General features: G+C 34.6%; 1 protein-coding gene across 2 annotated transcripts; it reads left to right on the top strand.

The window, feature by feature from the left end:
• The first annotated feature begins 638 nt into the window (after positions 1-638).
• On the top strand, positions 639-24,511 carry LOC128223575 (caspase-3-like). 2 transcript variants are annotated; one of them, XM_052932859.1, is made up of 6 exons: positions 639-1,162; positions 16,824-17,074; positions 18,827-19,002; positions 20,204-20,333; positions 23,040-23,303; positions 23,910-24,511. In XM_052932859.1, exons 1-5 carry the CDS (start codon positions 963-965, stop codon positions 23,288-23,290), a joined length of 1,008 nt encoding a protein of 335 aa, XP_052788819.1. In that variant the 5' UTR covers positions 639-962; the 3' UTR covers positions 23,291-23,303; positions 23,910-24,511. The 2 variants fall into 2 exon arrangements, with proteins under 2 accessions (XP_052788819.1, XP_052788814.1); XM_052932854.1 differs by lacking the exon at positions 23,910-24,511 and having other exon boundaries at positions 23,040-23,872.
• The last annotated feature ends 3,318 nt before the right edge of the window (positions 24,512-27,829 follow it).

The following is a 27,829-nucleotide window of genomic DNA, read 5'->3' on the forward strand; positions in this document are numbered from 1 at the left end:
TTAATAAAGATAAAACGCAAAAGGTAAATCTTATCAAAGTATGCATAAACTTGAGGCAACTTATCAATAAACATTTACAACATCACGTTTTTTTTTTTGGTTTTTTTTTCTGATACCATCATGCAATTATTATTGAAAATAACCGCTGCGAGTCACTATGAGCTGTTGCGATTTATAATCGTCTATGTAATAAAGATTGTTGTTGTTGTTCTTCTTGTTGCTGTTGTTTTTGTTTGTGTTGTCTTTGTTGCTGTTTTTGTTATGTTGCTGTGGACTCCGACTATGATCCTTAAAAGAAAACGGGACTCATTAAGTGCGTATGAATGTCCTTAAATTAGGACAGGAGTGAAGTAACAGAACGGAAAGAGAAATTCAAGGGAAGGAGAAGTTGCTGAAATAGTTTTATTGAAATCAATATTCTAGAAACAACTGTAAATAGTAACATGCTCTGTATAAAATCTTTTTATTCGCCTTTTTTTAGATTATCTAGTTAAAATAAGTTTCGCTCTCAACATTTTGACCTCAGTCGCGACAGTTGTTAATAGAGAACGTTATTCAAAACATCGCAGCTCAGTGAACGGAAAGTATCTGCCGTAATACGCGAGGACCAATACTCATTTGAATCTCCCCATGCCTTGTGCAGCAATATTGGCCTCAGTCAGCCAGGATTGATCGCCGGAATAAGGGCATTTGTTATAACAATCTCTCTTGGCCATCTATTCCACATTGTGTAGAAATAAAGTGGACGCTTAATTTTACTATTGGTTTCCTTCCATTTCCGTTTCCATATCGTGTTCAACAATAACTTGGGACTAAAGAAGTGTCTTAGATTTCAAGGAAGAATAAATTTGGAGTAAAACAGCACATCTCTAAAATATAAAGGTGTTCAAAATTATTAGAAGCAAACCTTAAATGACAATGCTATGTGATTTGCACATAGGAAGTAAAACCAATTGTTTATAATGTTGCACGTACATATGGAGAAGGAATATCCATCAAGCACGGAGTTGAATACGGATTGGGAAGGTTCCCAGGCGTCTCTTAGGACCGATGGAATGAGTTTTCACGGTTCTAATCAAAGTCTGCAGATGTCGTCTGCTTCGCCGCGTCTGAGTCCGATCTCTAATGACACAACGTCACCCTATCTGCTGAGAAAAGTCAGGTAAATATTACGAGTGCTAAAAAACTGAAGACAATCATTTTTGCTTGGTTCAATTCAGAATGCAAATTGTACATGGGTATATTCGTATTGCATGACATGCCTTCATGCAATGGCCAATTACTTATTTTTTTTGATAATACACTTTTATTGCATATGGAAAGGAAAAGCATGAAGCTATATTAAAGCTGCACTCTCACAAAAAAAGACATTTTGTCTTTTCCTTTAATTTGTGTCTCAGAATCAGCTGGTTTTGTCATAAATGCCTCCAAATCAGTCATATAAGATAACTAACAATAGAACAGATCGGTATTGTTGGGAAAAAATGCTAAAAAACACATTTTTCTTAAAGACTTAGTAACGCTTTTAGCCTAAAATCATACATTTTCGAACGTAATTATGAATAACTGCAATCTAATCTTTTGTCAGAAGTCTTAATATTCATACGTTTCCAGATATTTACGAAAAGATAGGTTTATCCATGACAAAAACATATTGTCTAAACGGCCAATCTGTGAGAGTTCTGCTTTAAATTCCAGCTCGTGTTTGGCAATGAATAAATAAAAACAATCATGGTGGCATGGGAATTGACCGAATTACTTGCGTCAGGAAAATTTGATTGCATGCCATTTCTTCGCAATTAGGAGAGAAGATGTCAATTGGGTGTAATTGACACCACTTGTTCTTTGAATTCAGACGAATTCAGCGTTATCCTATTTGATTCCTCAATTTACTTCGCTCGTACAAGGGAATGTATTGACAGAGAAACTTAGCAGCTTATGTAACCATTCCCGGCTATATGATTTAAAGCTGCACTCTCACAGATCGAACGTTTTGAGATTTTTTATTTATTGCCTTGGATTTAATCAATTTTTGCGTTAATGTCTGAGAACTAGTGATATTAGACTGCTGACAGAGTAAGAGGTCGCATTTTTTTTGTTAACGTTCGGAAATTGATGATTTATGCCGAAACACTCATTTTTTTAAGCGTAAATTCTAAACTACTCCCTCCAAAGAATGTTTTAAAAGAAAAGGACACCACGGAGAAAGTAAAAATGTTATGAGGGTCTCAAAATTGACATACGACCTATGCTTTATACCAACAATAATACCTAACAACACAGTTGACGAGTAAAAGAGGAAAAAACATCTATTGCAACAATGTGTTCCACCAAACAATAATTCACAGAAGGGTTATACAAAAAATATTGTAATTGTTAAATATGATGTGATATATATATATTTATTTGCGCTATCATCTGCAACATTTCATATATCATTCTCAATCAAAGTTACAGATTCAAATATGAAAAACAGTTCAGATCGACTAGAGTACTGTTCCGGTATGAGTCAGCCCATGGACGCGTGCACTGCTCATAGCTATCTTAAAGTATCATTTTAAGTCTCTCTCTCTCTCTCTCTTGGGTACGAAATTGTCATTTATTCACTCGACAACTATCGCACTCCAATGTCGAGGCAGCATTGACATTCATGTTTTAATGTCAAAATGTCCAATGTTTTGTCAACACGACTTTCATTTTTATATGTCCAATGTCCAATATCGTGCTAGCACGGCATCGTATTTGGAAAAGCCCAATGTTCAATGTCCTTACAGCACGACATTCATGTTTGAATGCCAAATGTCCAATGTTTTGCCAGCCCGACTTTCATTTCTGAATGGCCAATGTCCAATGTCGTGCTGGCACGACATTAATTTTTAAAGCCCAATGTGCAATGTCCTGCCAGAATTCAATCATTTTTGAATGTCCGATGTCATGCCAACACGACTTTAATTTTCGAAAGTCAATGTCCTACCAGCACGACAATCATTTTTGAATGCCCATGTCGTGCCAACACGACTTTAATTTTTGAAAGTCCAATGTCCTGCTAGCACGACATTCATTTTTGAATGCCCATGTCGTGCCAACACGACTTTACTTTTTGAAAGTCCAATGTCCTGCTAGCACGACTTTCATTTTTGAATGTCCAATGTCGTGCCACCACGACATTCATTTTTTTAAATGTCCAATGTCCAATGTCGTGCCACCACAACTTTCATTTTTGAATGTCTAACGTCCTGCCACCACGACTTTCATTTTTGAATATCCAACGTCCTGCCACCACGACTTTCATTTTTGAATGTCCAACGTCCTGCCACCACGACTTTCATATTTGAATGTCCAATGTCCTGCCAGCACGACTTTCATTTTTGAATGTCCAACGTCCTGCCAACACGACTGTCATTTTTGAATGTCCAACGTCCAATGTCGTGCCAGCACGACTTTCATTTTTGAACGTCCAATGTTCTGCCAGCACGACTTTCATTTTTGAATGTCCAATGTCCAATATCGTGCCAACACGACTTTAATTTTAATGTCAAATGTCCTGCTACCACGACTTTCATTTTTGAATATCCAACGTCCAAATTCGTGCCAGCACGACTTTAATTTTTGAATGTCCAATGTCATGCAGTACGAAATTCATTTTTGAATATCCAACGTCCAATGTCGTACGAGCACGACTTTCATTTTTGAAAGTCTAATGTCCAAGTCGTATGTTAATCTTACTTCACACAGCTGTCAAAGCGATGTTGACGTATTAGTTTCATGAAGAAATGTTTTAAGTTGTATCCACTTAAATACATAGTTTGATGCGACACATGTCGCATTTCCATTTCATTTGTCAAATGCAATAGTGTTTACATCTCAAATTTAACAAAATATAATTTCGACCAATGATTCCTATTGCATTCAAAGCAGTTCTATATAAATGTAGTCGTATAATTCTCTCCCGTTTAGATCGCTGTTTCTTTTTAAATTGTACTCCTTAAGTTGCTTTATTTCTGGAATAGCAGATAAATTAACAAGATAATCACCCTTTTGCAATTAATCACGACATTGTGATATCGCAAATGCTCATTATCAGCGGTTTTCTCCTTCATAAAAAGGTATGCTTTTCAGTCACTGTCACGAAGTTTTGCTGATGGTATCATATTTAGGTTGACAAAAGTTGTGGATACTGTCTCGAATCAATTTTTAAACGATTGAATCACGACATCATCATTTTTTTCCATTCATCAACTTCATTTAAGCAAAGGGAAAACTACAATACCATCACCATAACCACCATCACCACCAACACCACCACCACCACCACCACCACAACAACAACTACCCACATCAACTACAACTACAACCACAACAACAGCTCCATGACAACCATTACCGCTTCTACCACAACCACTGTCAACACAGTCACCAACAACAACTCCACAATCACAACCACATCTTGCACTACCACTACTTTACCACTTAAATATACAACAACAGCAACATCTCCAGCATCAAAACCACTTCTACGACCACCGCCAGCGACAGCATAAAAACAATAACAAAAGCAAATCAATCACCACTGCCACTTCTAACACTTTCACTGCCACCATCACAACCACAACCAACACCATCAACAACAACAAAAAAACATCCATTACCACATCTTCCACAACCAACACCACCACACCCACCACAATCACAACAATTACAAAAAAACATACACTATCTAAACAAACCCTACAACACCACCACGTCAACCACTACCAAAATCAATAAAAACAACAACAAAAACAACCACAAGACTACCCACATAAACAATAACACCAACCATTTTACCACCAATACCGCTAAACATTCATGATATTGCTTCATTTCCCTAATAAATAGATCTGTTGCAGATATAAATCTAGCGAATGCTATCAGTTTATGCTCAGTATCGGCAATGTGTTTTCCTCCGTGAATAGCTCTGAAAACTGTCATCACCGTTTATTGTACATTTATGTTTGCGTCGAAGCATCAGTCAATGGATCTGAAGAGCAGAACCGTTTGTCCAAAGGCGTACTATGAGTGGATACATATAGAGAACACGAGCTGGAATCATTTTTTAAACGACGTAATGAAATTGAATGCATTGATTGGATTTTTTCACAAAAAGAGCGTTCAATTACACAAAATGATTCGTACTTTTCAAAACCGTTGATTTAGAACAAAGGTCAATTGGAAACCATGTTTATGCATCCAGATCATACAACTTACCATGGTCCTTATTTGTAAATAATTATTTGTAAGAGAAACAACTATCAGTTCCATTTAGCATGTTTCTTTTCGGTGAGGTGAAAAGGCGGTCGAGGAATTAATACATTTGACTAAAATTTAAGACTTTTTTTAACGAATGTGGATTATGATAACCATTTATAATATTATGATGCAACAACTAAGCTGCGTTTAAGCGAATAGATAAAGGTTAGGGGGTGAAATATATCCATTTGAAATATTAAAGGGGCTAAGAAACCAGACGGTCCCAAAATCGGCAAATAAGTTTTACATCCAAACCAGCCTAGAATTGTAAATGTGAGCTAGTATGTGGTCGAGAATACATCATTTAAATGATTTAAAGAATAAAATTAATGTATCAATCATGTCGCCCCAAACGTTTCAGCTGAGTTTCCCCCGTTTAAAAATAGCGCCGAATGGTTTACATTCAGGCTAACGTTTCACACACTAACCCGTGTTATGAGCGTTTTAGCCAACTCGCTGTCATTTTCAGCAGTATGTAGCTCTTTCAAAAGTTTCCATCGCTCAATTTGATCACTAATGGTAATTTGTCGGTCTCCGTGTCTACGTTGTTTCACACCAGTCTCCCGCATTCTAGCACGGTTAATTCTTTTGGGAAGCCACGAAATGTATCTATTTAGCATGTGAAAGTAACGTGATTAGTGTTTATAAAAATACCGACGCTGTTTTTAAACATACTTTCGACTTGACAAAATACGCAAAAACTGCTAAAGATACATGCGTTGTAAGCGATGTGATACTTCAGTAAGTTAAGGTCAATTGCGTTTTACACAACGATTTTAATTTTACGTATGTTTTGACTCCTTTTCTTACAGTTGTATCATCTGGTGTCTAGTCCCTTTCACTCAAACATTCATATTGGCCGACTTTCTCTCGAAATTCTCTCCGAAATGTTAAATTTAACACACTTCTTACAAGAAAAGTTACTTTTTTACATTCACAGTGCGATTTTCAGGTGACGAACTACCAACCTTTGATAAGATATAAGCTATGACGTATTGGTGATGTCATTGCATTCAGGGCAGTATGAACAGCGTTTGTGGCAGTGGTGAATACCAATTAAAGGGGAAACAACCTGACATGCCCTTAATGAAATGCATAAACATAGCTGATGAAATGAAATAATATCGATATTCAATATTCTTCTCTTTAGGTATCAATCATTTCCCCCTTGGTTCAATTGTCGTATCTGATTGGTTTCGATTTGCTATCAATATAACGAGTTTACGTCCATTTTAATAAATATTTAAATTGTGAATGTCTTTGTGGATATTTTATATGACATGTTAAATTCTTCGTGTTTCAGATATTTCCAGAAAGTAATTTTACACATCATAGATAGCTTCATGTTCAACAGCCGGTATTATTTCTAGTGAATTTACAGACGACAAAGCGTCTTTATTTCCCTCCATTTCTTTTGTCATTCGATCCCTATCAGCCGGACGTTTATTGTTTTATTACGCTACTCATGCATTTTTAAAGGCGTAATTGTAGACTATATAATTATCCAATACGTCAATACAATATAGAAAATACAAATATTGATTGATTCACACACTGTTAAAAACGAGAAATATTGTAAATTATTATTGCTCAAACTTTCAGTAAATCAGAACGGTTAAAATTAGCACTTTCAAAGATGGACCGATTTGAAAACTTTTTTTTATTTTATTTTTATTTTGTTTGCCGTGGAACGAGCAAATTGTTTTGAAAATGCATGGAAACTAGTGATTTAAGACAAGTGACAAAAATCATATCACAGGTTTTCATTTTTATTTTCAAAAAATGGTGTTTCATGTACTTTTTGTAAAGCGTTAGTAACGCTTTTAGCCATAAAACAATAGCTTTAGAACAGAAATATGAAAATCTGCGATCTGATCTTTTGTCAGCAGTGATATATCACCGGTTTCCAGATATTTACGCAAAATTGGTTCATTCCTAGACAAAAACATAAAATCAAAAATCAGAATGGTTAATCTGTGAGAGTGCAGCTTTAAGGCAGCTGCGCGTATCTGTAAAATGCAACACGAATTCTAGAATGTAGGATATAATCGAATATACTTTATAAATGCTTAAGTAAAAGACAAAAGCAACATTGTTTTCCTAAAGTCGATGCCTTTGGACAAGATTATGTATCTAAGTATACGGGTTTTTTTCTGACTGGCCTATTTTAATAGTTCTTAAAGTATCTCAAAAATTGCAGAATACAACAAATTTGACTAGCGTTCGGACGTGATACTTTGAGTAACCAAAAATATAATAAGACTATTGGAGCGATAATTATGTTTTGATTATACAATTTCTTGATATTCAAGGGACTAGACACCAGCTTATACAAGTGCAAGAATAAAAGAAAATTGTCAAAAACATTTATACAATTTATGCCGTCGTGTACAACGCATTTAATCTTACTTACTGATGTATCACTTCCGCTTACGACACATGCAGCTTTAGCAGTTTTTGCATATTTTTTTTATAATAAGAAATTTACTTGTTTTGTCTACAACATAAATCCCAATTAATTTCAAAACTGCTTCGGTATATCTATCTGTACAAATCACGTGACTTGCACATGCTAAGAATACTCATTTTAAAATGGGAAACCATTGTGCTGTTTTAACGGGTAAACTCAGCTGAGACAGCAGAAAATAGTATTTAAAGCATGTAAACTAGTGTATCATCGGCCTCAATCTAGCTCGTATTAACAATTCTAGGCTTTTTTGTGGAAATACTGAATTTGCCAATTTTGGGTCCATCTGGCGTCTAGCCCCTTGTCTTGCAAACAGAAAGAAAACAAAATAATGTGTTCAAATGCCAAGGCATCAACCAATGCTAAGCTTCAATTCATGTTTGTCTGTTAATAAATAAAGCAATGAAAACGGCGATGGGAATTGACCGGAATATACACAGCTGGACAATTAGATTTGATGCCATTTCTACGCCCGCGGTAATGAAGTCAACAATAGGATGTAAATTACACCAATTGTTCCTCGAATACAGGCAATATCGGCCTGACCATATTTGCTTTTCCAATTAAACGACGTCCAAGTTTCCCATGAGGCGATCAGCTGAAGGTTATATAACTATTTATCGAAGGAAATGTGCCATCTCAATTACATTAGCACCAATGGCAATTGTACCAATTAAAGAGACATGCCTGCGAGAGGACATATTCTTCATTTACCTAGTTTGTTTACAATTAACTTGTTTTATATAAATAAATCATTTCCCCTACGATGTCCGTGTGAAAAAGATGTTCTTTTGCCTACTCTATATTTCATTATAACTACTGTTTGTAAATCAACTTTGCTAAATGCGCCCGTCAATCAGATAAATAAAGCACAATCGAAATGCCATTTTAAAGACACAGTAACTTTGTACTGACTTAACGGCGTTTTCCGGCAGTCAGCTTTTATCTCTTCAAAGAGTTTCGCGTGGTAATTGCGAGGGTATCATAAAGCTACTATTTAACTGGCCGGTCGAAGTGGCTAGTGGCTATCTATACTGATTCGTTGCTGGGTAATGGGCTTGCCTCTTCAGAAGTAGGTTCCTCGTGATACATTAAAAGATACGCCATGACCCTGACGGCCACAGTTATTGTTTCTTTGACGGGCAATTTCGTCTAACCGGCCTAGACGTTGCATTTGCTAGTTTTGGGCGGAGCAACAGCAACACCCATTCCATGCTTTAACCTTTAAGTTTCATTTGCAAACAATCAGCCATAGACAGTATCTCAGAGAAAAAAAACATTCAAATTTAACAATGCGACACATATCTTTTGAATTTAATGTCTGTTTGTGATTTATCGGATCTGAGTTTCTGACTAATTTTAAAATTTATACCAGAAATAAAATTTCATCAATTTGACATTCGCGATATGTAAGTCAAATGACCAATGTAAATCAATCAAAATGGCATAAAGCAGCCAGAATTCGTCATGATATGAGGCTGCGTGTCTCTCCATGTCTTTAACAGTGTTATCGACTTTAGTTAGCTTGTATTGATGGATGAAATGGGACGTTTGTTAACCATTTCTCTTGGACGTCTCTTTCGCATTGTACTGGATTCTATTGTATCGGCTTCTTTACATTAGAGCGACCATACTGTAATTAACAGACCTGGAGTTTAAGCAGTGACTTGATATTGGATAAAATAAATCACGACTAAGAATTGGCTCCTTTACTTTAGAGCGACCATACTGTAATATACAGAATTAAAGTTTAAATAGTGACTTTATATTGGATAAAATAAATCACGTCTAAGAATTGGCTTCTTTTCATTTGAGCGACCAGACTGTAATAAAACAGACCTGGAGTTCAAGCAGTAAATTTATATTGGATGATAAAAATCACGACTAAGAATTCAGAGATAATGTAAAATAATGGTAAATTCCGTACAGTTGGATACAAAGAATATACACTCACTTTATAGCAATGTTACATGTACTTATGGCAAAGGAATATCATTCAAGTGCGGAATTAAAATCAAACTGGGACGGTTCCCGGACCGATGGAACAAGTTTTCACGGTTCTAGTCAAAGTCTCCAGATGTCGTCTGCTTCGCCGCGCCTGAGTTCGATCTCTAATGACTCAACTTTACCCTATCTTTTGAGAAAAGTCAGGTAAAGATAAAAAGCTTACTCGGGTTTAAATGCAGAACTTACTATACTGAAAACACTCTTCTTTTGCTTGAATGTTCTTAGTGACAATGCAAATAATGATGCACTCTTACTCCCAAATAAGATGTCCCACAATTAAAACATTTTTTTTAGTTTACCGAAAAGGATGACTTAATTTTGAGAACAATGGTTCTTATGGAGAATATCGTGTATAATTTGAAGGAAAGATGCAGAAAACAGGGTATTTTTACCTTATGAGAGAAGGTTTATCGCTGTAAATCTTATAGCACTCAACAGTCATTTTTTATTTGTGCGTTTTCAGCTATTAATTAAATCGTTCAATTTTGTTCAAAACACTATAAAATATTTTCCATAAATGTATTATTAAGTAAGTAGTTAAAGATTCACCATCATAAATATATGTTTGTTATGCATAAGTATGTATTGATTTTAAATAAGGGTGGTACCTAAGTATATTTTTATTTTATTGTCTTGGTCGATGTGAATTTGAACGTATACAATATGGATCTATGTATCTTAACATTTTTGTAAAATATATATTGATAACGCGTGGTTCAAAAGAACGTTTCAAATAATTTCATAAACAACAACACATATATTCATTGGTTGACATTTCTCTCTTAAATGGGTTTCTTGTCATCAATGAATTTAAAAAAACATCAACACACATTTCTCTTCGTTTATATCTTATTATTTAATGCCTCTGCAATTATGTTGTATAAGTCTGATTGCGTGTTAACGATTCTGTCAGTGACGAACTTCGTACTCTGGGAAGTTTTAAATGAAGCGATTTTGTGCCTATCCTTATACCTTTCGTTGCATTATCCTTTCCAGTCCTTAAGTATAATAGAATAGGAACAATATCATTTCTGATCTTGAAATTGCTGTCCTTAGAAAATGTGTCGTGATTGACTGTATGCGATAAATTGATTTCAGGAGCGGTCTTCAGTCTGAATTTATGACTCAGACTCAGAAAAACAGATATTTTTTCACGTGCAGATATTATTTCTATATACTGTCATACGTAAATGCACACAAATTTTGTCTAAAAATGATATATTATATAGATTTTGAAACATTTAGAATTTCCTTATTTTTTAGCCTGAGTGATTTTCGTCCCAGTTGAAGCGAACAACCGCTCAAGTTTACTGAGTGTATGTTTTGTATCCCTGTTCCCCCGCAGCGCTTACACTGCAAGTAGGGAACCAAATCAACATATTCAGTAAGCCGAAACTGAGCTCAAGCATTTTTTTATATCAATCTAAGGGCTTTGCAGTGTTTTTCAGTCCTTTTGGGGGGGAATTAGACCCTTTTCCCCTCCTGAAACGTATGTTTATCCCTGCCTAGGTAAAAAAATCCCCTTAAAAAAGTTACAAAAAGGAGTATTGGCCTCTAAACATTTAGCAATTGTAGCAAAAATAATGCCATTCATGAATACTACCAAAGGTTTGTCGAAAAAACGGTTTTGAAAACAAGTTGAGCATTATATGAATCATGTTAGTTTTATTCCCCTTTTGGCCTAAACGACGCTATTTTTCCCATGTTAATGGGCCCTACCACCATTCCCTTAAAAGTGGGAGAGAAAAAAAACATTGGCTATGTTGCTACGCCTGGATTTATGTATTTTAGGTGATGCCGGTTTTGTCGTTAAGTAATAACTGTATATAAGTTGTAATGCTTTATACTTAAATGTCTTCATTTTGTAATCTCCCTTTTTGATAAATATCGCAACGCTAGTTAGGTTGAGAATGTCATTAACAATAGTGCCTTTGAAAGAAACATGCCTAAAGAAATAGATCAGAGCTTATGTTGCATGTCGAAGTCGGATACCGCTTTTGACAAACGCTATTATTTATTAATTAATCTTTTTGAAGGGACGTATGCAAACTAATTATAGCTTCGAATATATTATATATTTAGATTTTAAATACAATTATAAAAAGCTATGTTATATTGGCTGTTCAGTTCTTCACCAGTGTCATGATTTCCTATATATGCTGTGAAACGTGACCAAAAAAGGTGTTTTGATATTATATTTTGTGAAAAGTCTAATCCTATCGAACATCATATTCATGTTCAAGGTGTTATTTCGACCCAATCTTATTAAATATACAAGAACAATGAACTTTCAGTGAACTTACAGAAGTTGATATAGCGATTAAACCAGACAAAAGATCAGATCGCAGTTTCTATATTTACGTTCATATACTAATGTTTTTATTCATTTAATAGAATGTTATAACATTTTACTAACACGAGTCTTAATGGCAATGTCGTTTACGCCAAAGAGAGCCGGAGATTATTTCCAATGGCAATAAGAAAATTAAATTAGAATAAATGATACTATGCTATAGGCTTTTTAGTTTTCTGAGCCTGAGTCTCAAACTCCGAGTCAAGACGTAAGTGTTTATGGGCCAAGTTACAGAGAACGGAAGAAAAATGAGATTTTCAAGCAATTGATAGCCGTTCTATTGTGAAGTATCTTAAATAACTCAAATGAATGCATTGATGCCAAAATCGGCTAATTCTGACACAAAAATTAAAATGACTCTTAATCAAAATCAAAATTTATAACAAACTTCAATTTTGACTTAACTACTTACTAAATAATACATTTATGGATATATTAATTACAGGTAACAAGATTGCAGCTTTGTTTTAAATAGCAGATAACGGGAAAATATTAAATGGTTGGTGAATGCTCAAAGATTTTCTATGGTGTACTTTAGTCTCATAAGGTAGAAATACTGTGTTTTGTGCTCATTTCTTTTAAATTAAACTCGGCATCCTTCATAAGAACCATTATACAACGGTACCTCTTTTCCTTTTTTTGGATTCGAGCTGAGCAACAAATGTTTAATACCCAATTTTATCAAAAAAAGACTAAATAACCTCTAAACTTAAATTGACAGTTATGACTTTTCTTTTAAAGATTTACTCTTATTCCCAAATAACATTTCCCACAATCAATATTATTGTTTTAATAGTTCTTGATTGTTTTTGAAAGATAAGAAAACATTACAAGGGCATGAAACAATTTTTGCACCATTAATAGAGTGTTTTTTTAGTTTAAGTCTTAACGTTGTTCCCACATCGAAGGAAATACAAGTATGCGGTGATATAAGTCGGGTGTTGATATATAGTAACGCTATTGTGGCGGATCCGTGATCTAGTGGTAACACACTAGACTGTCAATCCAGGAGTCGCGAGTTTGCTTCCTCGACGCACCACACAAAAATATACTAATTGTCCTCCGAGAGTGACGTGAAATCGGGGTCTGGTGTGACAGCGCTATACACTGGTTCACGTTAAAGAACCAGAGTAGCTCTAACAAGGGTTATATTCTGTTTTAGCACTATGCTCCAAAAACCTAACATGACTAACAATCTTATCAGAGCACTCGCCGAATGGGCAAGGTCCGAGTGCAAGTATCAATAAGCGTTCACCCCCCTATCAATAGGGTAATTCAGGTATAGGTACGTTATTAAACGTTGTCATTGGTAACATGATACATAACATCTACTTCATCCACATTGTCTGTGATTGAAAATAAATTATTTCAATAACACGGTAGTTGATGCAGCATCTATAACTAAGCTCCAATTAATATTTACCAATAAATAGAATAAAGCGACGCATGGTAAAAGCAACCAAATCCAGCCAGGTCAATTGGACGCCTGCAGTAATGAACTAGACAATAGCGGGTAATTAACACCGATTGTTCCATGAATAACGGAGAAATTAGCCTGACAACATCTAATTCTTCAATTGATCTACGAGTTTGGCGTGTGATTGTATTGCTATTGTTTGGCTAACTCTAAATGTCAGTGTTTGTGAATACCACTTGAAAAATTACGTCATAAACGCTACCTTGGAAGGCAATATTTTGCTTCGAATGATGATTTTAAACAAAGTTAACTATTCTGTTCTTTCACCATTTTAAATGAAACAAATGGCATTCTTAGCCGCTTAAAGAGCCCCGTCTTTGTTTTATTGCCGGAGTTTAATAAGGCGATTAGTTTCTTTAAACACTGTTTCCAATTAATGTTTAGACAGTCCCAATCATTGCGGCAGTTTTGTGAATGGTTTGTTGTTAAACTCTCAATCAAACTCTGGTAAAAGGCCAAAGGCGGGGCTCTGTAAGCATCGTAGACTGCGCTTTGTTTCATGTAAAAACGTGAAAAAATAGTAAAGTTATCTTTGTTTTAGGCTTCATTCGAAGCAAAATATTGCCTTCCGACTAAACATTTATGACGCAATTTATCACGTGGTATACACACACTAAATGTTATGTAACAACTTTCACAAAGATAATGTGTCGTCTCAGTTGTAAAAGCGCCATTGACAAATCACTAGAATAAATCATCTTCTGATTCCACATAAAGAACCCTAATTGAGGTTTGTAACAAAACATGACAAATGAGCGTATTGATTTAGTGATAGTTCTTTATATGGAGGCTAATGATTACATTGGGAAATTATCAAGCACTTGTTACTACAAGTTTGAAAAAATGCATTCTCATAAAAGATAATCAAATCAAATTTGTTTTTGGATTTCTGTCGCTTTTTTATTCAAAGTGAATTAGGTGCAAATCGTATAACACTAAGTACTTTACACTAGAAAAACTTATTCCGTTTGTAGATCGATGCTGACTAGAATACTTTGAATAACCGCTACATAATCGCTTTATGTCCGGTATCTTTCCCAGATTAACAAGATGAAATTGTTTTAGAATTGATCAGGACATTATGTCTCTTAACTTAAGGAGAAATATCTGCCCACAACAATGATGGAATATTCTATTCAATCGGGAACGTTTCGAGTGACACAATTTTAGTCATACTTTTTTCATGAACATGTTTATTATCGATAACAATGAAAAGGCATTCATTGTGTCACTATTGTTTTAAAGTAGTTGACTAGAATGAGTCCATATTACCTTAGCTTATTTATTATTAAACTATTTTACTGATTTTACTGTTTGATATAAAAACTGCTAGTTCTTAAGATCAAAATGAATCAGAATCTGAGGCTTAAAATCTTCTTTAGAATAAATGTAACCTTTTAGGGAAGCTTTTGCTGAAGAAGCAATTAAGTTGTATCTATTTGATCAAGTTTGTTAATGACGCAAAGTAACAACAATTAACAGGCGTTTGTATATGTGTTGTTTCTCGTTTTGAATGTTACATGTGATATATTACATACTGCGTGTGGTAATTCTATGATCAAATGAAACTGAAACAGACTCTGTCGCGTTGTCACATAATATTAGCAAATCTCCAACATCTGATATTTTGGACCTTGGTTAGTCAATTTGTACCAACTAGGTCATCTCCGTCACGCTTCGGGATGGACCTCGTTAAATGCCTAGTTTAAGGAATGTTTGGCATGACAATCACCTGCTGTGCATCTTCTGCTTATTGCACTGATGTCACAGTAGGGGCCAATTTCCTGTATATTTGATTATTGGCTCAGGGCCATTTAGGGTCCATTTCTATCAAGATAAAAACACTCCAAAACTGCACAACAGGACAATAAGGCAATTAGATTATGATCCATACACAGAGTTTGTGTACAATACACGTATTTTTTTTACTTTTCTATAGTCCTGACCAGTTGAATGCGTCTTAAATAGATATATATTGACAGAGAAACGGAAAAGCATACAATGCATAAAACATGAAGACATTATACATAAGTAAAATAGCAAGCCTAAGTTAATAAGACCATGTCAACTTCATTATACAAAAAGAATTTTCACAAAGAGGAATTATAAATCCCTTATTTTCATGGTCGTCTTTTTCTTAGCGCAGCTGTAAGATTGCTTATAGCCGTCTTCTCAGATATTTATCTCTAAGTATATCGAAACATTACAACATAAACCAGATAGTATTGGTACAGAAGAGAAACTAAACAAGAAAGCCAATTACGTTTAGGTAATTGCTTTGGGTTCTTACACTCTTGAAGCAAAATATGTAGATCGGTCTTGAAACATATTGAGAAAAATAAATATCTTCTACCGTAAATTGGCAACATTTAACTGATTTAAGGTATCATTAAAATATCACCGTTTTCAACCATTGGCTCGACGCCAAATTCCATTTCTTTTTCTGTTATCTTTCAGCAGCCTAGCTAATGGGATCAGAATTATATGAAAGTTTTATCCTAAAATTGAGGACAATTCATTAATTTCTCCGAAATTTGGGACAATTTAACAGTTCATGAGCATCTTTGTCAACAGTAGCATTCAGATCAAAACATTTCTGTTAAATCTAATCAGAAGTATAAAACTGAGATTTGTTAGAAAAAAACATACCTTTATTCTTTTCAAACTAGGAATTTCTTCATTTAAAGTTTTAACTTAAGTACCTAAATCATTGTAATGGTATCGAAAAGGCACAATGCAGTTGTCTAGTGTCATTATCTAATCAAGGAGACTGTTGATTCTATTTAGAACATTGCAACTTATTTATTGTCTCTCCAAATGTACAGCAGTACTGGTTACTGCCCGGGAAATAGCATCATGCGTGACTTTGTATGCTACAATGTATCAGTTACGTAACAGTCCAGCTCGAAAATAACTCATCTAAAAAAAAACAATAATGTTTTGCTGTAACATCGGGGATGTCAATGCATAAATCACTAGAAACTTTGAAATTAATCATCATCATTCAGGAGTTTCTCCCACTATCTACTTGTAATATAAACCGATGTTCAATTAAATGCAGCTGCGTACAGAACTTGTTTCAGGGTTTTTCAGATGAAAAACCATCAAATACCATTAGATCTTTAAAGCGAATTCAAATTGACCGGAGAGCTGTAAGCCTTTACAGCTTTTTCTATGATACATGAATATATAGTATAAAGAAGGTTATTATCAATGATATATTTTTCCAGCGCAGACCGTGAAAAGCATGTACGACCCGGTGCCCCATCTGAGCCCAATGAATACAATTTCAACTACCGACGGCGTGGTATCTTTCTGATATTCAACAACAAGCATTTCCACGAAAGTATGGGTCAAAAAGAGCGTGAAGGAACTGACGTTGACGCTGAACGGTTAGAAGAACGCTTTCAGGACACGGGATTTGATGTGCGCAGATATAATGACGTCACATGTGCCAGAATGACGAAATTAATGGATGAAGGTATGTAAATGTGAATGAACTTCAGACTTGTAATTGGAAGAGCACCTTTGGTAATAAATCATTATATAAATAATAATAAACCCATTACGAATATTTTTATCTTACACATGTGTAAGATAACCTATCAGACATTTCTATTGGCTAGACTAATCACACACAACCTAGATATCCCTCCGCATTATTTGTAAACAAAATGGTTTAACTGCCAACAAATACTTACCTCAATAATGAAGCTGTAAGACTTCCGGGAGACAAATGGCTAACGAATCATAGTGCCAGAAAGCATCTTGTACAAAATCTTTCTGATAACAATGTTCCGCCAACCAGATAATGAAGATCATTAGTCACAGAAATATCCAGTCAGTCAACAAAACAAATACAGCCACATTAGTGACAAACACCACAAAAACATTTCAAACATTTCCATCTTGACCAACACAAGCAATATGCAATCAATGCCATTTGCTTGCCAGTTTAATCAGCTGTCGGTTACCGAAAACACAAATACGAATTCCGCAGCACAGACATCTCCTTACACATCACATGGCGGCTAGAACATCATGTTCTCTGGAAACATTCTTGGTGGAACTTTTTCAACATCAACATCCATGCAGTACAGAGAAAGGCTTCGCCGTAATCATCTGCATGTTGTGAAACTCGATGTACACTAAGAAAACGCTGCAAGATCATCGTAGAAAGCGACAGCGAATAACTTTTAAATCCGTGCACACAGTAAAACTTGACAGACCGATGTAGGTCACATAAGCCGCGTAAATGCATGTACTCTGAGTGTGACGTCATCAAATTATGTACTTATTGGGGTTTTTTTGGTTAAAATCGTTCGTTATTCATGCTGTTGGATATTTTACAACATATTTTTATAGTTGTGACTTGTTAAGCGCTTTATCAGAATAAAAACGTGATAACTGCTAGTTACTTTTGTCATTTTAATTTGGAACTATTTATATGGCGCATCGTTGACATTCTACTCTGAGTACTTTGGCTGTCAAACAATCGATTCAGAAAGTGGAACTAAATTGGTAATAAAAACACCGTTTTAAGCATGTGATAAAAAAGATCTGACACTCGTTGTCATTTAATACAAGAATTTTATTAAATTCGTCCATGAAAGTTGTTAGTAAGCTCGCCAGAGGCTCGCTTACTAACAAATTTCATAAACTCGTTTAATAAAATCAACTCGTGTCAGATCCTATATTTTTTAAACCTAGCATGATGTCATATGTGCTTCGTTCTGCACTTTATCTGCATATATATGCATATGAATTGACTTTTAACAATATTTAGACTTGTCTGTGTTGTTTGTGAGTTGTTTTTTCCTGTTTAGTGTACGGTAGATATGAAACTTCAAACAGGTTTTTAATGACATTGCTACTGGGCTTGTCACTGTAATCATAGTATTATCATTGCTGCCTTTCAAGTAAACTCGTTCAGTTAACCTTTGCCGAACATTTACAGTGTGATTGCTTTGTTTTCAATAGCCTTTGTTGAATATTTTACTTTGATTGCTTCGCTTCCAGTTCCTCTGCTGACCACTCAGCTGTGATTGCTTTTTCGAGGTAGCCTTTGCTAAATATTAACACTGTGATTGGTTTCTTTTAGTGGCCTATGCTGAGTATTCTGACTGTGATTGCTTGTTTTAGTAGCCTCTTCTCACCATTCTAAATGCGATTGATTTTTCTCAGTAGTCTTTGCTGAACATTTTCACTGTGATTATCCTTCGTTTGTTTCCAGTAGCCTCTGCTGACCATTCTGACTGTGATTGCTTCGGCTGTGCCGTGCTAAGTTACGGTCGGGAGGGCTATGTATACGCTACAGACCGACCAGTGCCTCTCGAGACACTCACGTGGCCTTTCAAAGGGGACAGGTGCCCTACTCTAGTCGGGAAACCAAAGCTTTTCTTCATTCAGGTATTATGTGTATTTAAGGCCTATACTATTGGTTATCAAATGCGTCTACCGCTATAACTTGTATTCAAAGATTTATCGGTTGTATTGTTCATTTATTCATACCCACCCACTCGATTCATTTAAGATAACAATACATAAATTAAATCATTTTTGGTAAGGTATTTGCGCGCGCATGTTCACTTACACTCACATCCGCATTAAATCAATAAATATATCGGGCTATCGATACTTTTACATCTTATAATTCATAGACCTATTTGTTCCTTTCTTCGTTCTTCCCTCCATCCGTCCACCCAATTTTGTCATATCTATCAAACCACTTTTTCATCCATCCATCCATCCATTAATCCATCCATCCATCCATTAACCCACCAACCCATATATCCATCCATCCATCCATCCATCCATCCATCCATCCATCCATACACCCACCCACCCATTAACCCACCAACCCATCCATCCATCCATCCATCCATCCATCCATCCATCCATCCATCAATCCATACACCACCCACCCATTAACCCACCAACGCATCCATCCATCCATCCATCCATTCATCCATCCATCCATCCAAATCCATCTATCCACCCATTCATCCACCCATTCATTCATCCGTTCGTTCACTCAGTAACATACACATTTAGTATTAATTGCATGCGCACTTTATTTGCTCAGTCATGAATATTGTTGCAACTTGTTTTTATGATCTGAAAAGCTATAAAAGCATTGCACGATTACATCAGAATCATCCGCCTTTTGGGTGGCAACTCCGATCCAGTCACATTATAACATGAGGCGTTAAATAGCGTTGAACACGAAAATAACACATTTATGTATTGAACAATTTGAAGAAAATGACTGTGGTGATTACCATAAAACTCATTTTTATACATTTACATTTGTTATTGGAAACATATTCTATAATTACTTGTCAATGTCAATTTCCTTGTGGCTGATTGTTTAAAAAAATTATCATCATCTACGAAAGCAGAACATTTATTATATAATGTTTTAAGATATTTTTTGATATAGTTATATTAACTGTAAGGAATGTAAGCACAATATTAATTTGTAATAAACCGGTGAAAATTCGATAACATATCGGACCCACTAAATATGGTGGAATAGAACGTGTACGCTATTTTCATCATATCATCATTCCATAGATAATTAGCTGACTAAAAGCACAATTCTTTGAAGGCGTGTACGGACAGACGGTCGGAGAAAAGTGGGCAGCACCACAGGGACTTATCCCCAAGCAGACGAGAATCTGGATGCAGACGCATCCCTGTAGAAGCAGATATTCTCTTCTCATACTCAACTGTGCCTGGTAGGCGGATTGATATAAAATTCATTACTTTCATTTCATGCGTGAGTTTTCCATTAAGTACTTGTGTATCTTAAAGTATACGTTGTTTTGAAGGCTTTGGTATGTATCAAAGGAAAACGTACAATTATTCCCGAAAAATTAAAATGAGCCTTAAAATAATGCACATCATTTCATTTTAATGACATTATAACGTGTTTCTGTCTTTTGTTTTACGATTTACAGTGCGGTCATCATTAAGTAACACCATTTCAAATTATTTCGAAAAAATGTAGTGTCACCAGTCATCCAAATGGCCAATTCTAAGATAAAGGTTCAACTTATTTGTATGATGTACATCGCTTAATTTAATTCGAGTTTGGAGAAATTTGTTCGAGGTATATCGGATAACTTAATTCGAGTTCGGATGCCTTTGTTCGGCGTATATTAGAACTTAATTCGAGTTTGGAGGCATTTGTGCGGTGTATTTCGGATACCGAGGAAATTGTAGTTAATGAATATAAAGCACGCACGTGTCTGATCTCCGACAGTATCCCATTGAATAAATATTCTTTTTTTTGGTAAGAGTGTGGCAAAACGTTTATTGAATGATTAATATTTATCCAATAATAACTGTCGACATTTATTTTACCCTTATGTGCAAACAAGCTCAAATACATTTTGGATAACTTAACTAGTGCCATAACAGTTCATAATGATCTATATAATTGATTGCAGCATTGTATACTTTTAATTATACTTATTTATATTCGCCAAATTGTGAATGCATCAATACGAGTATATGAACCATGCTTGAGAAAAGTACTTGTGTCCATTTTGAGAGACCAGGTTATGATGTTTGCCGGCTTGAATCTTGACCAATGGGTTAGACTCCACTTGAATACGTATTGGCCGGTCACCATGCGTAAAAAAGGCAATTGAGTCCCATTCCCATCAACCTATATACATTTTCAAATGGTTGAAAGAAAATAATGCATTTAATAATATTAATTCATGTTATAAAAATGCACGTAAAATATTAATCGCAAAAAGGCACTTGAGTCCCTTCCAAACTAGCTTAAACAGATAAAAGGGTCTGCCGCAGGTCTCAATAAAAACATCGAGTAAAAGCAATATTTGTAATGTTTCATTACATTTTTCTTGTATAAAAGAGACATGGACGACGCAACAAAGATTAAATAAAGTTCTCGAAACCTTTACCATTTCATGACAATTCACATTAAATCTTTAATATAGAAAGTGGTTACATGGTTCCTGGCAATTTCATTGTCAAGAAAGATTATGATGTATGCAGGTTGTGATATAATACGCATGCTAATATGGTTAAAGTACGACAGGCAGTCGGTATGTTCTGTGTTTAATAAATTGGCAAGGATCGTTTGCAATCTTCAGATCGACTTGTTTCTAAGCCAAAAATTTCTTTATCTTCTTTAAAACCTTTTTAGCTTGAAAACATCCTCGGTTTCAATGCGATATTGGTCTATTATATGTTTTTTGTTGAAGCGAAAGTGTGTTATTAACGAATCATTCGTATGACAAGGCATTTGCTTCAAAGACATTTAAATGCATACTTACTTTGCTTAACACCCTTTTTCAAATGTCAAAAGGCAATTTTATACGCATATTAACAGATTCTGACGCATTTTCAAGCAATTAATCCTTTCATGTATATATTGATTATACCATAATCTCTAGCGGGGCGACGATATATCATTGATTTCTTTTCATGCAAGGACAAGGCTGTGTGATATGTAGTGTCATAGGACACAGTATATTAACAAGAAATATTTCCATTTAATGTATGAGGTCATGCATGGCTTTAAATCACTGATTGTTCTCCATACATACAGGATATACGCTAGTGACAAAGTATATAACTATTCATAAATATATATTTTTTATGAATTACTCGTTCTTCCAGTTCATTATCGATAATGTAATCAAAATAAATAATCGTTATCGACCATTGCTCCGGAAATTATCTGAGCGTATTTTATTACTAAATATTGGTGTAAAAACATATATGCCAGGAGAAGAAATTAAAACATGAATAGTTGTTCATTCTTAGTTCCAAAATAGATATGTGATGTAATAACTTTACAAATAATATCAAACACATGTATTTTATGGTTTCTAAGTAAAAATGAAGTTTGATAAAAATGGATATTCATGATCGATTATCGCCAATATTTGGCGTTCTTCGACGACATTCGATTTAAGTCTATCATTGCGCAATCACTACTTGTACATTCAACGACCTTCTATGGCCGCAAACCCAGTGTACTATTTACAGTCGGACCAGACAGTTTACATTTTTTTCGTCGATGTGTACATGTATAGTAATAAAAAGAGAAAAACAACAACAAACAAAACGAGTGTATAAACAAATGTATTACAACTTCATATGTGACATTAAAATTCTATTCATTATTTGCAAAAGCTTTATTCCAATCAGAGGATGAAGAGGTTTTACAAAATCAAGTCTTAACAAAAGGGACGGTTCTTCTAAAGGTCAACCGCATGTCATATTCGCAAACAGCAGTGAGGCTTTGTTTTAAGGTTATAAAACGGCATGCCATATTCACAAACAGCAGCGAATCTTAAGGTTTTTTTCTGACTGGAGGAGTTATCTCTATTGATGGTCACTGACTTTTGTCAAGTAACTCTAGGTAACAAGTACTTATATCATATAGTATTTCTGTATTTCAGGTTATTATTCGTGGCGAAATCACCAAGAGGGATCATGGTATATACAAGCACTATGTATAGTGTTGGAAAACTATGCCAACAAAATGGAACTGGTGCAAATGCTCACCCAGGTCAACCGCATGGTGGCCTATGAGTTCGAATCCTGCTCGGATGAGGAATTTACAGAAAGTCAAAAACAGATGCCTTCAATAACATCTATGCTCACGAGATATGTGCACTTTAGGCCCAAGAAGCCGGATATCCGTGGATGAGTATTACTCGAACGTATTAATAACACTTTAAATTTAGATTTTTTTCTTATTTCGTGCAGACAATTACCAAATTGCCACATTTGCGTCTTTCGTTAAATGAGAAAAAGTGAAAGTATGTTATTGTATTTAAAGACTTCGTTTGTATAATTATTTGAAATACATAAAACCGAACAGTATGAAAATCTGATATGGCTTCGGTGATCAACTGTTGTTTTTTTATTGACATATCGCTGCGTTATTATAGAATTGCATTGCCAAATGTTTCATCTGTGTTACATATGATTACTTTCATATTGGAATGTTTATCATTACAGTTTAACATATACTGCATGGGAATATGAAATAAAAATAAAACAAATTGATCGTCACTTTAGAATTGGATCTCGTTATTTCGGTCTTAACATCAAATCAAATACCAATTATTGCGTTTTATAATTCACGTTTTTTCAGTCATCCTCTTATTACGTGTTTATGTGTTTGTATACGCCTAACGACGTTCGACAGTTATTATTCAGCATAAGCATTCTGACTAGGTCTTAATAATATTATATCATTATATATGAATTTAGTTATAAACAGAATGTCAATTACAGAAGAGATGATATTTTCATTATTGTAGTTTGGAGGAAGCAAAACCTATTTTCGAAGGCGTGACTGATGGAGACAACTTTGATTGAAATGAACACATAGCAAGAGTATCACCGAGGGCACAAAACTAGATGCATTTTGTCTCCGTGTCTGACATGTCATTTCTATTCATTTATCATTAGAAGAAGAAAAACAGCCATTCTGTCTGCTACTGATGTTAAATTAAATTTCGAAACGCATTAATGATGATTGATTAACGAAATATTCAGGAAATACGCTTCATTTGTCTTGACATTTTCGAGATAAAATGTTGGAAAAGAAATTTATTTCAACTTAATTAGTTATTTTTAACCAAAGTTAAGTGTTTTGTTTATTTCAGATGAAGGTTTGCAACTTTTCATTATGTCTATTTTCAAAAGAATGTAATGGGCATTTAACTAAATTAATATACAATTTCTGAACACAACAACAATTTAAAGAGAAAAGCCCGGAAGCCTTAATTATAACTGGATTGCATTTAACATTTAACTTGTGATGGTAATGAGTATTTATAAAATTACAATTTATCACTGGAAATAATAAACATCTCTATGCCATGCTATGTATATGTGTCAATCTATGTATGACACATACTGTTTTTATATAAAATAAACAAAAGAACAAAAACCGGTTCACGATTTCAAGCGAATGAACTACAAGTCGTCCCTTTGCATAAATAGATAAGAGATTGTATTAAGTTTAAAACTTGTAGTAGTTGTTAACAATGTAACTCATTAATTCTTTGTATAAAAGAACATAAAAACAGTATGCCTGGTGCCGCATCCACTGCTTTTACTTCCAATTCAATAATACAGCTTGTTGTATGTACAATATCCATATTAAAATTTGAATTAAGGACAGGAAACCTTTCTCTGCTGAATTAATCAATGCTATACAATGTTATGTTCATAACACTACCAAGCGTCTAGTTTGGTAACATGTCATGGCATTATACGTATAACAAAATTCTGTTAAGGCCGTCGTATCTTCATCCTTTGCCTCATGAAATTGCTCAATAAAAAGCGAGGTTTGTTCGTTTTATCCGCGCAACTGTTTTTCTATCGATTTCTGCTATAAATCATATTAGTTTATTTCTAAAAATGCACGATAAAGAGGCGATATTTCATTTAAAGTTCTGTGCACATTTTTAACTACTGTGTTTTCTCGTGGTTTTATCATCGTCGCATCTTCGCGGTTGTTATATTTTTCACCATAAAACCGTGTTACCATTACATACAATACCGCATTTTTGGGTGTAGTTATATAAATTTCCTGTATCTGAAATTTGGTCCGGGTCAAAGAAACGAGGAAGCGAGGATAAATTTACATTTTACTGACCGTTCCAAGGCAGTACCTAACAATCCTTGATAAACATACATAGTGTGTTATATAGTAAATATGCACTGTGCTGTTTGAGGAGTTTTGTGCTGTTCTTCCATGTTTCTTGTTTGTGATTTTTTTGTTTTTGTCTTCTATGTCTTTGGCGTTTACCCAGTGCCATTAAACCGGGTTTATGTTTAAACCTTTTGCTACTGAGTTTGTTTTTGTAGTTTTTCACATATCAAACCTTGTGCATTTTTGGCTATGCAAAAAACACACTGCAGTGTAAACAAGATATACCGACAAAAATAAGATCTCTCGTCTTTTCCATGCATTTTGATGTGTGAACTAATACTATTCTGCATAAAATGATCAGAAAAAGAATACGCCGGGATGTACAATGTTACCTCGCGTTTATTTATTGGGCTTTTTCAAAGAGGCGACTAAGTTGGTATGGCCCTAACATGATTCCATACATTTTCGTGTTTGTCGTTTTGACACATATCTTTAAATGAGCGATATCTCAAATAAGATAACTAGAACTAGTACATGCATGGATATATTCGTTCGAATATAATACTTAACAGCTAGTTTTCTGCATAAATATGTATTGACATATTCTTAGGCACCACTTTCACTGGACTGAAAGACAGACACAACAATATTCAGCAGCACACAGCTACCAGCTGGGGCATTCGCTGATTATTATTGTCTAAGATAGTCCGCCTTCCTTATATCATTTTGTGCATTCTACAATGAAGCCTGTCAAAGTAAATCTCAGACAAATATGTGAATGAAGAAAATCAAACCAAGGTTTACGTCTTTTTGTATGAGAATTGAATTAAGCAGTCAAGCCCAAGAGAAAAATACAGTAACAATCTGATAAGAATGGTGTAATTAAATTCGCAGACGTGCACTGCTTTCCAGTTCATTTAAAGCAATAAAAATACGTATAATTATCCTTTCATTTATGGTCACCTAGAGCGTACATGGACATCTGCTAGTTTATTCGTTTCAAAGTAAGAGCACCTCCATTCTCGTATTACGCCTTCATATATCGGCGAATGCGTTCTTTTTACGTTTAACATAATGATGTATATGCCTTAATTAGAATGACCGACAACTCTCGACAATAACAATAATCGAAAATGAAGCTTACATTAACCCACATTTTGAAACTACTTAAAAGGAATGTTTTACCAATAAAATTGAGTAATATAGTTTTTGAATTATTGCCAAGGTTACATTACACATGTGTAGTATTAAATGATCTTAGTGGTTGTATTAAACCAGAAACAACGTGTTGGATGTCTTTAATATTAACTAAAGATGTATTTCACAGATTCTTTTCAAATCAAATATTCCGTTGATTTGTTCTATGTTGTATAAGACACGCAGTAGTCACCGTGCAGATCAGACTGAGGAAAAAATATAAATCCTGTTAGGCTTTTAACATGATCATTTATTTGTACTGCAAAGAAAGGTTTTATCGCTTATTCTTCTTGTATGTTGGTGCTTTGTATTGGTTTCTTTAAACGTTTATGCTATCTATTATGTCTGTGAATTTGCAAAAAAAGGCAACTCATAATGCTGATAAAATGAACGATTAATACCACAATATTGACGGGGCACTTGAAAACGTAATAAAATTGTTTTACTACAATTCAGTGCACTCAAGTATCAAGAACTAAAAGAGAAAATGTTTGTGGACAATGTTTTTTTAGATTAATATCAATTTGTTATTTCCCCACCTAACGAACCTTAGCAGCATTGGACTTTTTAAATTGTGTGTAAAGATCCAATCTTTGGGGGAGATAAACACAGAATTTGGGCTTAACAAGCTTATCGTGTTGTTGGGCGATCAAGTTCAATAAACGCATGCGTTACTTATGGCCCTAAATGTACCGATGTAAAATAAGACATATATATGTGGCATTACCTCAAAAGGAAAATCAATCGATAATGTACTGATTTATGTTTTGTCCATTGATGACCGTTCGTCATTTAACGTCTAATAAAATGAAACTTAAGCATTCCTGGTTTACTTTAATGCAGCTTCTCGTCGAAATGAAACTATATTTTTTATATCTCTAATCCGTCAAAATAGAATTTATCAAATGAGTTAATATTGACTTATGGAAAAACATGCCTTCAATCTTGATATTTTTTTTGTACAATGTGAAAAAGGTCCGAACACTCCGAAATATAGTGTGAATTTTTAAATAGATATAAAACACAGACACGGCATGAAATAACAATTATCATTACAGTTAATTAGCTAACACTTTTATATATGATTCCACAAATCGCAGTTATTCTTGTGCGAATGGTCGAAAAATAACTTAAAGTTATTCTATATTAACTGTTCCTATATATTATCGACTCGAATGTACCAGCAAATATGTTTCGAGGTAATTGTCTGCAATTTAAATGACATTCTTAAAACGACAGTGCAAATAAAACATTCAAAAACATACGAGTAAATTGGAAAAGAAGCCCGTTTGGAGTTAATGGTTATTTTACCATTATGGCTGTAAATTGCGACAATGTATCAATGATAACCGCGTCCGGTATTTCCATGGCAACTTGGCT

The sequence above is a fragment of the Mya arenaria genome, chromosome 2 (genome assembly GCF_026914265.1).
Source record: "Mya arenaria isolate MELC-2E11 chromosome 2, ASM2691426v1".
Lineage (NCBI taxonomy): Eukaryota > Metazoa > Mollusca > Bivalvia > Myida > Myidae > Mya > Mya arenaria.